This window comes from Nannospalax galili, unplaced genomic scaffold (genome assembly GCF_000622305.1).
Source record: "Nannospalax galili isolate Female #2095 unplaced genomic scaffold, S.galili_v1.0 scaffold591, whole genome shotgun sequence".
Taxonomy (NCBI): Eukaryota; Metazoa; Chordata; class Mammalia; order Rodentia; family Spalacidae; genus Nannospalax; species Nannospalax galili.
The window spans coordinates 284,055-297,127 of record NW_008330926.1 but is presented as its reverse complement, the minus strand read 5'-3'; the positions used below and the strand labels follow the sequence as shown (position 1 = coordinate 297,127).

Here is a 13,073-nt window from a genome sequence, read left to right as displayed (position 1 = left end):
TAGACAACAACTCTTTTCCATGACCATGGATACACAAGAGTCCTGGGAGTTCCCAAGGGTGAAACACCAGGGGGACAGATGGTCTTTAGTGTTCCCCAGCCAGTCAATATGGTCTGATGTCCCTCATTCAGAATATCATCAGAAAAGGGTTGCCTAAAGTCCCATCTTCCTGAGAGGCCTGTCAAAACCTCAGTGTCCAAGGGGATTGCAGTTGGGGCTACAAAAGCGAGAGTGAAGGGAGGGTGGAGGAGAAGACCTTAGGTTTGATTTGCTGGGGCTATAATGTGGAAAGTACCTCAAAACATGTGGCTTTGACAACATAAGTGTTTTTTCTCCCAGCTTTAGAAGCCAGAACTCCCAGATCAAGGTCAGTTCCTCTGAGGATCATGAGGAAAAAGCTGCTCCGTGTGGCTTCTCCAGCTTCTGGGGGTTTTCTGGCAATCTTCGGCATTCCTTGGCTTGTACAACACCCTGACCTCAGCCTTCATCATTACATGGTGTTTTCCATGTGCACCCGTCTCTAGATTGCTCCTTTTTATGAGGACACCAGTCATGCTGGAGCAGGGGCCCCACCCTATCCCGGATGACCTCATCTTAAATAATTGGATCTGCATTATCCAATTTCCAAATGAGGTTGCATTCTAAGGTGCTAGGGTTAGGACTTCAGTGTAAGAATTTGGGGAGGCACACTTATCTTGAGAGCAGGCGTTTAGGGAGATGAGAAATCATCTTTGCCCCCACCCAAATCCTGCTCTTCTTCAGCATTTTTATACAAACACTTGGCCATTTCCTTGAACCATTGCTCCCTTAAGAGGTAAGGGTTCTGGAAACCAAAGAAAAAGCTCTCCTTTCGTTCTGCATCCTGGTCTTCTCTTTCTTCAGGCAACGGGATGAACCAAAGCTTAGTTATCTGAATCTAGCAGGAGTGAAAGGAAGACTTATCAATAAACCCATCAATAGTTCCAAGGTTCTGTCCTTCCAAATAAACAAGCAGACTTTTCCCTGGAAGCCTACAGAGGAAGGCCGAGGCCAGAGAGCTCAAGGGAGAGGACTGGAGGCTCAGCATTCCCATTGCGTCCTCTCGTAACACGAGAGGTGGTGACGGTGATCCCAAAACAGTATGAAGAGGCAGTTTTTTAAAAGACCTTTATTTTAAAATTTTACATAATCTTTGGGTGATTTAGAAGTAGCTTAGATATGTTTCAGAAGTTTCTGAGACCAGTGTCTCAAAACTCCAAACCAAGAGCAATAGCAGATTTGATTAGAAAGATTAGAGCTGATCCCATGATCTAGCGTGAAGCCAGAGCCTATGTAGACAGCAGCTTTCTTGCAGCATTCAGTCACAGATTTTAAATGACCTGTAACAAATACTAAACATCTCACCAAATTAACAGTAACAGCAACATAACATTTTCAGTTTACCAAGATTTCCACATTTACAGAGCACATAAAGGTTTTGTAGACTTCAGAATCATATTATACTTAAATTAATTTATTCTTCCACATTAATAATAGTTATTAAAAACTAGAATAGAATCTACCCAGTGTAGTCTCAGTCTCTATACCAACATGCGCTTCCTGCTGACAGAATGCCAGCTTCTAGGTATTCCGTGGTCGTGACAGAATTATAAGAAGCATGTGAAATCAGAGCATAAGGTGAGCCAGGAATTCACCAGTTAACCCACAGAGCAGCCAAGCAGTCAGAATACTTGGCCCACTCCCAGACAGAAGCAGACCTGAGTGGCAGGTGGCAAGAAGGAATATGCGCTACATTATCTGTCCTATGGTTTCCTGGGTGTTCCAAATGGGCTAGTTGCTTCACAACACAAAGGACCCCTTTTCCTCCTCACCATTGTCTTACAGTAAAGTCCAGCACAGGTGTGATCACAGAACAGAAAGGAAGGAAAGCTGGGTACCTACTTCCTACGCACTAGGGACACAGCCAGGCCGGGTGCTTTCCTGTGGTCCACACAGAGCCCTGTGAGGTAGAACTGTCACCCCATTTTACAAATATGGAAACAAAGGCTTGAAGAAGAGAATTATCATAAAGTGGCACAGGAGAGGGATCAACCCGAAAACCCAAGTTTCTCACTCTGAGCCTTCTATTGTCCATATAAGGCATGGGGTCAGCAGTAAGAGTGTCCCAGCTCTAAGACCGCTGACCGGAGCTCAAACACTGAAGCCCTCTGAGCACATGGCACCAGCACTGAGAACCCAGTGGTCTCTGCCTAGGCGCTCTGGTACTAACATTACTTTTTGACCCTGAACAAGTCGTTTAACCACTCCATACCAGGGGTTGAATGGGCCCATGTGGTTTCCCACCACAGGAGGGGGCTTAGCAGAACCATGTGGGGAGCAGGCTTACAAACCACAGTGGGTGATTCCTGCCCAGAGACTGATGTCACTTCCTTGCAGGGAGCCAGTGGAGGGCACAACAATCTGATATCACATACCTCACACCTCATAAGACTCAGTTATGATTAAGATTCTGACCTAAGTCCCTCCATTATCCCCATTCCCTGAGAGACCTTTCAATGGAAGGCCCATAAGGTCAAAGAAATTGGGGTCAGGATACTTGTCAAGCAGAAAATGAGTAAAAGTAATTTGGGAAGGGAAGATTACTTTAAAGAAAATAAAGACAGAAGTTAGAAGGTGGTTTGGGAGTAGGTATTAAAAAGAGGAGCTAGAGTTCAGTACACGCCAAACCAAGCCTGCAGTAGTCACGTGGAGCTGCACATGGCGCCAACATGGGTAGGGGCTTCCTCAACAAGCATCTTGAGTCTCTATTTTCAGACAAGTTTGAATATACAGAACATAGCCTTGCTAATAAAGGAGGAAAGGAAAGCACAGCTCTTAGAACTCAGATGAAATGCCTTGGCAACTTTCTCCTCCTCTGCTAAGACCTGCTCCAATGTCACAAGCTCTAAGAAGATATGGAAGAGTTGGCTCCTCCTGGGTACAGACAGTAGCCACCTCTCCATCGGCCCAATTCACTGAGCACATGGAATGTTTATATTCTAACTGCTTATTAAGTGTCTGTCTCTTACTCAACTGTGAGCAAGTTGAAACAGATGTCTTGTACTTTTCTTCACGTGGAGAGGGAAGTGGGACAGTCCTAAGCACCCAGGCCAAGGACCAACCCAATCAGTCAGTAGTGACAGAATTATGTTTACAGGGGAGTGTACTTGGAAACAACTTTACTCTGGAGTAAATGGGCATGCATCTATGTCCTGTACCAACTGCTTGCCCCCCACCCCCAACCCCCACCACCCTGCATCTGGCACAAATCATGATTTGGGAAGAGTTTCTTTAAGATGTGAAATCAATACTTAGGTAGAGATTTCAAGTGACAGAGAGTGCTAGTTTGTAAGAATGATATCGTTTAGTTAGGAAAAACAGATTCTAGCTTTGGCAGCTCTGTGGATCTTGCCCCTACCTGTGTGGAAGGAGAAGATGCTGTCTAGAATGAGTGCTAAGCATGTGCATCCATGTGTGTGTGGCAGGAGGCTGGGCCCCAAACTCTGTGGCTACAAGGAAGGCTGTGTTCTTTGCCATCAGGCCCTGGACGCTCCAGAGCTCTGCTGAAAACGTCCTAGAGTATAAGAAGCAAGCTGGGACTGTTGAAGAAAATGTTCCTCCCAGGAGAGGTCACCAGGAGATCAGCCATAAGACAACTGATGGAGAAGACTGAAGGTGCCTGGCCAGGGACACGTGCTCAGCAGTGAATGCTCCGGAAGCCAGACAGTGTGGCTCTCCCGAACAGGTAGATGTCTTCATCTGTGCCCTCGTTGAGATGTTTCACCATATTCTTCTCAAAGAGGAGAGGGTGGTAGGCACCCATCGTGCAGGCGCTGTCGAAGAACTTCTGGTGATAGTAGCACACATCGGTCTTGCGCTTGGATGGGAGGAATTCATAAACATCTACCTGGTCGCACAGTGTCATCATAATAATGATACCTGGAGAGGGGAGCAGAGATGAGTCACGTCCAGCAGCCACATCAGCAACCCAGAACTCTGCCCACTGCCTGCAGCTGCTTGGGGCCCCAGATTTGGTGAGACAGCACCTGGAGTTGTATCTATTCCTGTGACTCCCATATTCCTATGACTTTGCTAAGTCGAGTCCAACAGACTGTTACTCGGGATGCAGGGCTATATGCATCTCGTGTCTTTGTATCCCCAGCATGTAGGCCAGGGCTTGGTGCAAGGTAGACAGGTCCTCTATCATGCTAGAGGATTAAGGGAGTCAGTCAGTGAATTTATCAGTGGAGTAAGCTATATGAAGACAAGGTAAATGAGCCAATGAATCAATCAGTGCTGTCACATGTACTTAGTGCTCCCTAGTCCTTTTAACATCCTGTAGAAACTGCAGAGGGTACAGTTTTAGAAGGCTGTTTTATGTGGTACTTGTAGAAAATAGCGCTGAGGAGAGAAAACTTCTTTCCTTAGCTGGGAAGAGACAGTTGGAACAGGAATCAAAGTGTGGCCCATGTTGGTGCTGCCCAAGGAGGCCATGCAGTGAAATATATAAGCCCATCCAGGAGGGAGGGGAATCATCCGCACTTGCCCCCAATTGGCCAAGTTGATTTGTGTAGGACACAAACCCTCTATGTGCCTCAGACTCTTCAGCTACTTCAAGAGAGAGCCTAAATACAACCCTCCTACAGCATGTTATTGTTAGGGTTAAATAAGATTCCAGCTGATTCTCTTTATTAGCTGTTTATGTAGGGAATTCTTACAATGGAACTACAAACTGCAGCAGCGGCTTTGTTCTAATAAAGTCAGATACGGGAAAAGCACCCCTGCCTGCCAAATGCCCCCACTCAGCGGAGAAGACAGCTCTGTAGCCGGTACAGGCACTTCAAAAGCACTCCCAGGGCTGGCAGGAAGGGAGACTTCTCCAAGAGAGACCACATCATCCTCCTTGAGAGTACTGCTGTGGGGTGGAAGGAAGCAGTTAGGAGGGAGGGCAGAGGGGCAGCGAGGGCAGCATGGACAAGCAGGGCGCTGGTGTCACGGGAAGTGTGCTCCTCAGGATGTCAACCACTTCTGCTGCAAAAGCTCCAGGAAGATGCACCTATCCAGAAGCTGAGGCAAAAGGTGTGAAGGGGACACTGCAAGAGCCCTGCCCTCTCCATAAGCAGTGTCTCTGACAGTTGCTCATTTACTCTGGGAGCATTTGTGGTGCCAGACCCACAAGGGTAAGCAGATCATAGTTACCACCTGACAGACTTGCAGTATAATAGAAGCAGGCAGAAAAATTAGTGAGTGTTGGGATACTCTAAATTTTAGGGTAATAGAAGAATCCTGCTCACCCCATCCCAAATCCAGCCCTGTTCCTCCTATTTCTCCCCTCCCTTTACTTCATCTTCTGCATGTCAAATCCTCCCCTCTCCAAAGCTTAGTCCAACACTACTTCCTCCACAGAGCTATCTCTGCCTATCTAGAAAGGGTTCACCTATGACATCAAGGACAGTGATGGTACACTCACTTCAGTTGAGGCACAAACTGAATGTGGTCTCAGATGTCTGAATTCCCTCAGCAGCCATCCTTAGAATAAGAACTGTATCTTACACTTCCATAGTTTACAAAGAACTTGGTACAGTATACAAGGACAGAAAAGTCTTAGCAGTGGTTTTGGTGAATAATGAATGAGGACCTCCCCACTCCCCACAAAGAAACACAACAATCTTTCTTAGAAGGAAATGCAAAAGGATTTCTCAGACATGAACTCACCAAGCATCCCAGAGGAGGGAGGATTTGGCTGAATATTCTCTGGAGCGATTTCCTGAATGATGTCCCACAGTTCCCAAGGCATCTGAGGCTTGAGGATGTAAAAGGGCTGGCTGGGATGCATCTTGCGGTAACTCTTATACTTACTAAAGAAATTGTAGTCAGGGTTCTCATACCACTGAAAAAGAGGAGAGTGATCTTCAAGGAGGGAAATGTGCTCCTTACACACAGTTGTTCTTTTCTGGTAGCAGGTTGCAGTCCTTCTTCAAATCACAGCTTTTACTGAATAGAATGGTAGGGTCTGGGACACAGTCTGTGCCTACAGGAATACTGGGCTTATAGCCTTGGAAAAGCCTCAGATTTGAGAGCCATCAAGACTGGGAATGGGGGCTGGAGAGATGGCTCTTGCAGAGGACCCCGGTTCGATTCCCAGCACCCACATGGCAGCCAACAACTGTCCGTAGCTCCAGTTCTGGGGATCTGACACCCTCTTCTGACTTCCATGGCATTACACGACATGGGTGCACTTATACACATGCAGGCAACACACTCATATACTCATAAAAATATTTCTTAAAAGACATTAAAAAAAGACTGGGAATGGTATCAGCAAAAAGTGGTTTAGGCACCATCTAACATCATCTTTTATTTACTTTTTTGTGATTATTGCTGTTTTGTTTTAGAGGCAGGGTGTCACTATGTAGCCCTGGCTGGCCTGGAACTCTCTATGTAGACCAGGCTGGCCTAGACAGAGTCTGCCTCTGCCTCCTGAGTGCTGGAATTAAAGGCATGAGGTACCCCCAACTATTTACTTTAAAAAATAAAATAAAATAAAATAAAGCAGAGTTTCACCATGTTGTGAAGGCTTGAACTCTTGGCGAAAGTGATCTTCCTGCTTCAGCTTCCCAAGTAACTTGGCCCACCGTACCTAGCTACTCTTACTGTCAAAGAAGAGAAGCCTGAGTACAAGTTGTCACATCTATGGGCCCAGAGTCCTTATGATCAAACAGAGTTGGGTTCCACATGAGATCAATGTGAAATTTTAGAGACTAAAGAAGGGACCAACCAGGGATCCCCAGAGCCCATCAGCTGTTATTGGGTCCATTTAAAAACCAAGTGCCCCAAGAACAGCGCTTCCTTTTAAAAAACATACTTTATTATTATTATTATTATTATTAATTATTTTTGGTCTTTCTGAGATAGGGCCTCCCTGTAATCCCAGATGGCCTGGAACTCACTTCATAGACCAGGATGGCCTTGAACTCACAGAGATCTGCCTGCCTCTGCCTCCCGAGTGCTGGGACTAAAGGTGTACACCACCGTACCTGGCTTATTTATTAATTTTTAGAATTTTTATGTGTACGAGTGTATTGCCTGCATATGTGTAGGTACACTCATGAATGCCCACAGAGGTCAGAAGAGGGTGGATTGGATTCCCCTGGAGCTGGAGTTAGGATGGTTGTTAGCCACCATGCAAGAGCAACCAGTGTTCTTAACTGCTGAGCCATCTCTCCAGCCCCAAGAAGAGTGCTTTCTGCCCTGACTCTTTAAAGACACTGTCCCGAGACAAGAAGAGGCCAACCCACATATGTAACAGTTAGAGGGCTGTTCCAGAGGGTCTGAGAATGTAGCAGGCCTATGGATTATGCTTCCTTCCCTAAAAGAGTTGATACTGTAGATCTGTGTCCTATGCTTAGGAAGCCTTGGGACAGGTGACTTCCTCTATCTACATTCCACTTTCCCCATCTGTGAAATGGGAGTAGCCATGCCTCCATTCTGAGAGTATTTGAGAGTGAAATGAGAAGAATTCTAGAAATTAGAAGTATGAAACAGAAGTGTGACAAGATTATTCACAGGAGTAACAGTAACTATTGTCTACTCCTGCTGAGGTTCATCAGGAATAATTTGACTGATGAACACATTAGCCCAGATCACTACTGATCCAGCCATTACCACTCTCTGCACATGCCACTACAATAGACACATGCATGGCCTTTCAGGGCAGACAAGGAGAGATGCTGGTTAGGACAGGAGGAATTCTCAATCCTTTAGTCTAAAACCCAAACAACCAGGAATGGCTCAGTTCAGATGTGACCCTAAAAATCTAGGAACATGGTAAAAGCTAAGGTCAAACAGGGACGCCAACCTGCTTGTGGACACACCCACTTACCTTTGGGATACCTGCATGGTACACAGATGGATCCCATACGATTAGGATTCCTTCATTGTACAAGCTGTTCTTAAGGAAGAGGCTTTCTGTGGTGACTAACTGCAGTAAGAAAGAGAAAACCCGTCACAGGAGCATTTACGATTAACACTGGCTATCAATAACTGACACATTCCGGGTTGGTACCACCTGAAGCCCAGAGCTCCCTGTGAGGCACTAGGTTGCTGTAGCACTTATCTTCGGTGGAAAGAAGGAAACGACGTCCGTCCGAACTCTGTTTATCACAAGCTATCAGCCATAGAGCAGAAAAGGTTCCAGTCAGACTCTGGGTCTATGGCGTGAGGGCACAGTGAGAACAGAGCAGCATACTAGTCCTTGGAAGTCACACCTTCTATATCTTGTTGGTGGTATAAGGAATAAAAAAGGTCTATTTTCAAAGATGCCTTCAGTCACCTTGGGGTCCAGCTACAGATGAACAGAAAACACTGAACCCCTGTTAAGATTCTGCTAGTTTAGCTACCCCTACACACTCCCAAACTAGAAGCTTAGAATAGAAGATTGCTAAGTCAAGCTTGCCTAACATCCTACAGATATGACAAAATCATGTTCCTGATAGGCTTTAAAATAAATAGGACATAAAATATAGATATAAATTCACACATGGTTTTAGTTAAGAAAAAGACAAGTTTAAGTGGCAGGGAAAATATCGGCCCTAGATGATGTGTGAGACTGTGCCCTCCTGATTACTCAGTCAATAGGGAAGAGAGGAAGGGATCTGCACTTAGGGCTATAAAAGCTTTTCTTTGCAGTCAGTCAGTGTCCTTGAAGTTCTGGACTGGTACCTGCTTTTACAAAGTCATAAGATAAAATGCCTCACTTTTGCTCCTCTGGGTCTCCGGTGCTCTTACTGTGACATGAGAGTCCACATTCCTCACTGGGGGAACCAGCCCAGTAAGATGCTAAGTCAGAATCTAATAATAAAGTCATAATATAGAATATAAAGTGATCTATAGAAAACCCTTTAACCATCCAAAGTCTAATGCTCAGTATCTCTCACAGGAGCCAATGCAGACAGTAGTTTCTCCAGCACTGAGACAAGATCATTTTGTCTATGGTTGAGTGCCAGGGGTCAGCAGCTCATGTGGAGGGCCATAGTATACTAAAAAATATGCATTTCAAATGCAGGAACCCCAGCAGGCTGAGGAGATGTTCATGTGCAACCTTCTGGGAAAATCAGGCACGACTCATCTTCTCCACCCTTAATGAGAACTGACTCTCTCCTTCCAGCAGCCATCAGTTTTCAAAAGTTCTTCAGGCAGGGTTATGGTTTCTTACCCATTTCCCCATGTCTGTGCTGGGACTTTGTCTGGCTTGAGCTTGCATGGGACTTCTGCCTGCTGACAGCATTGCTGTGAGTTCATATGAGTAGCTGACCAGCTGTCTGGAAAACTTTGTTGTTTCTGGTGGTTATTCACCTCCTCTGGCTCTTACAGTCTTTCTGTCCCCTCTTCCACAATGATCCCTGAGCCTTGGGAGGCAGAAGTTTGATATAGGTGTCCTATTCAGGGATAAGCACTCTGCAGCCTCTTATTCTCTGCATGTTGTTGGTCAGCTGCCAGCCAACCTGAGTATTTTTATACATTATCTCATTACATATTCACCATGGCCCTAGGAGGTTAATATTAATAAGCCCATTTTATAAAAGCTGCAACAGAGATGCCAAGTAGCTTACCAAGGTCATACCACCTGCAAGTAGAAGAGTCTGACTTTGAGCCTTCTATCTGGCTCCAGAGGCCACTTCTAACCAACACATTGTACTGCCTCACAGGACAAAAAGGTGGGCATCACACTCTTGTAAGAAGATGTCAAAGACGAGGAATTTCAAAGAACCCTGAGAATATTGATTGCTGTCTGAATTTAACATGTCACATCTGGAAGATTCCAGAGGACTGATTAAAGCCATCCTTTTCCAGATGAATAAAGTGAAGTCCAGAGAAAAGGCAGAATTGTCTGAGGTTATGAGCTTGAAACAGAGACAGGACCAGAATTCAGGGGCAGACTCCTGTCAGTGTTCTTCCTCCAGCTGGGGGTGGGGTGGGGTGGGGGCACTCATACAATTCCTATGCAGTTACCAAGGACCAGGTCACGATGGGTCTCTAGAATACATGACAACTGTGCATTCATCTGAACTGCTTGAGAGGAATGAAGAAGTATTCCAAGAAACTTGAGAGAGGAGATAAATGGTAGTTTCAGGCACAGAGGAGAAGAGAAAGTAGCCAGGACTGCGATCTGGTGGAGGGAAAGAAGAAAAGCAAGTGTACTCCACACACAAGCACACGCACAAAAGTGGACATGGTTCCGAACTCAAGCACATCAATTCCCATTAGGTGAGGATCAAAGATTTCCTCAAAGAAAGATTCCCTTAAGCCTGTGTGTAGGGGGCAGGTGGTGCTGGGAGCATGAGCTCTAGCCCTGCTCCACCCCTACTGCTCTGTGGTCTTGATGCACCCCTTTCCATCTCCAGGCCTAAGATATGTTATCCACAGACATCACATCCTGTAAAGCCCTGCCTAAGTTTTTTCAAGGCTCCTGTACTTACCTGGCTATAGCAATCCTGATGGGGTTGCCGGGGGTGGAGATCAAGATTAGGAGACTATCATCCCCAGAGCAACAGAGCCCAGAGAAACATCTCCCAAGAAAAGGCAGTGAGATGGGTCTTGCTGCTCAAATCACAATTATAAAGCAGAACATGCTCACAACAAAAAGTTCGAAAAAAGGATAGAATACATGCACACATATAAAGGGGACAGTACCCTTCATGATGGCAGACAATTCCACTGTTCAGATGTTGCCTCTATGAATATTTGGGACTTTTGGTTCCCAGGTCATCCTCCCCCAGTGATAGGCTAAACTGTTCCCCCATCAGATTCGAATGCTGATGTCCTGATCCACAATGTGTCTATATTTAGAGACAGGGCCTTTAGGGAGGTAATTAGGTTAAATTAGGTCATAAGGGCGGAGCCCTCATCTAGTAAGGGTAGAATCTTTACAAGGAGAGAAAGAGGCACCAGAGTCTCTCCGGGCATGCATGGGAGAAGGGCTAAATAAGGACACAGTGAGAAGCTACCCACCCTCACAACCCAACCTTGATGGCACCATTATCTGGGATTCTGGACTTTAGAAGGATAAGAAAATCTATTTCTGTTGATTAAGTCATTCTGTTTATGGTATTTTATCATGGCACCCTATAAAGGCAACTGAGGGGTCTCTCTCTCTCTCTCTCTCTCTCTCTCTCTCTCTCTCTCTTTCTCTAGTGCTTTAAGCTTTTAAAATTATTTATTTGATAACCACATGATTAGAAGAAGCATTCCATTACAGCATTGACATATTCAATAACAATTTCCAGAGGAAAGATACATCTCTTTCAAAATTGGCTGTAAATTTTTGGGTTCACAGTTGAAACAATAGTTATACAATACTGAACTCAGAATAAATGCTATAAGATATAAAATTGAGTGAGGTTTTTAACCTTTAAAAAAGATCTCCATTTCGTTTTAAAATACACTTTCATACAGAAAAACTCATTTTTAATGCTACTAACACTTAGATGTTTGCACGTGCATCTCTAATCTGTATGTATCTGATTATTACTAGTCACAGTCAGTTACTTTCTGAGATCCTTGGCACCTGAGCATGGATATAAAGTCATTAGGTAGATTTCAATGGTATTACTCTACTAATTAACATGAAGCAAATTTTTATGCTTCTTCCTCAACTGTGGCTCATTTTTTAAAATTTGTTGATTTTTTGTGTGTATGTCATCACAATCTTTTTTTCTTTTTTTGGTCTTCTTGAGACAGGGTCTCCCTGTAACCCTAGCTGTCCTGGAACTCACTAAGTAGACCGGGCTGGTTTTGGACTCACAGAGATCTGCCTGCCTCTGCCTCCCGAGTGCTGGGATTAAAGGCATGCGCCACCACGTCCAGCAACAAACAACCTTATTCATCTATATACCCATATCCCAAATGGTACCCTCCCATAGTCTCTGTCATCCCTGTTACTGTCCACTATGTTGCTGGCACCCCCAGCCATTCTCCAGTGCTTGTCCATTCACTGAATCTGGTCAGCCTATCTAGAGTTCCTTGTTTTAGGAAGATCGGCTCTTCCTCATCTAGAAGCAATCAGTTGCCAATATTGCTTTAGATAAGATTGGGATCTGCTGTTCATTTTCCCAGTTCTATGCTGGGTAACTGTCTGCAAGTCTCTTGGCCAACAACTCAAAGGAAGGTATCTCCTGTCTGGCATTGTTTCTTGTTATGTAGCCTCTAGCTATACACATGGACTCTTAAAGAATTATATTGATCCCTTTAATCTTTGGTTATACTTTCCTTTTGGGTGTTTAAGGCCATACAGTTAGCCCAGATAAACCAATTTATTTTTACTCTTAAGGTCGTTTGAGGATCTGTTCCTCAGGGGTCACATGGACTTGGGAGAAGTCCCTGGGTCCTTTCTTTTACTAGTTCCATCTACGTGAAGATAAGTCAAAGGTCCTGCTCAACGATGGCTGGCTTCACTTAGAAGCATGGGGGAAATGTTTCCTCTGTGTTGACCCTCCTCTTTGTAGACTAGATGCTGGTTCAAATCCGTTTGGTGGGGTCTCTGTGGCCTCCTTGATCAAGAGGACAGGTGACGTACCACCGTTACAGGACATTTTGAGAAATGCTCATAGTCCCCTGGAGCTTAGTTGACATAGGAGGGCAAGGAGCAAAAACTGTCCTTTATATCCCACTGACCAAATTACTATAGGCTTCAAAGTATGGCTGTTAGACATCCAAGAAGGTTAGTTCCACCAGTCTGGTACTTTAAATTACCATGTGCCATGTAGATGAAGCTTGGGCAAAGACCAATTGTTCTCAGATAAACCTTGCCTAGACATGTGCTACATTCCTTGAGGTAGTTGTATGTATAATTTGTCAGTAGGTTGTTCAATTAATATGGTTCCCTCTTTTTTAAAAAAAAAAAAACTAGCTAGGCATTATTTATCTCGAATTATCTAACCCTTCCACCATGGTTTCCCCATTTAAAGTGCCCCCATTTTTCCCATTTCTCCCTTAATAATACCTTTCTCCTATGGTCTTACCTTTCTGGAGCTCCTTCTTTCTCTTTATCCTCTAGA

At 44.8% G+C, this 13,073-nt stretch overlaps 1 protein-coding gene across 11 annotated transcripts in view; it reads right to left on the bottom strand.

Moving 5' to 3' along the window:
* Positions 1-1,129: 1,129 nt before the first annotated feature.
* The window catches only part of St6gal1 (ST6 beta-galactoside alpha-2,6-sialyltransferase 1), a 137,804-nt gene continuing 125,860 nt past the window's right edge, over positions 1,130-13,073 (bottom strand). For 8 of the 11 annotated variants that reach the window (XM_008853073.3, XM_029556411.1, XM_029556429.1 and 5 more), the window contains 3 exons: positions 7,901-7,999; positions 5,734-5,908; positions 3,716-3,957 (listed from right to left, as the gene is read on the bottom strand). In XM_008853073.3, coding sequence (XP_008851295.1) covers positions 3,716-3,957; positions 5,734-5,908; positions 7,901-7,999 — 516 coding nt within the window. Of the gene's footprint in view, positions 3,958-5,733; positions 5,909-7,900; positions 8,000-13,073 lie in introns of all 11 variants that reach the window. The other 3 variants (XM_029556433.1, XM_029556440.1, XM_029556409.1) reach the window with 1 other exon arrangement.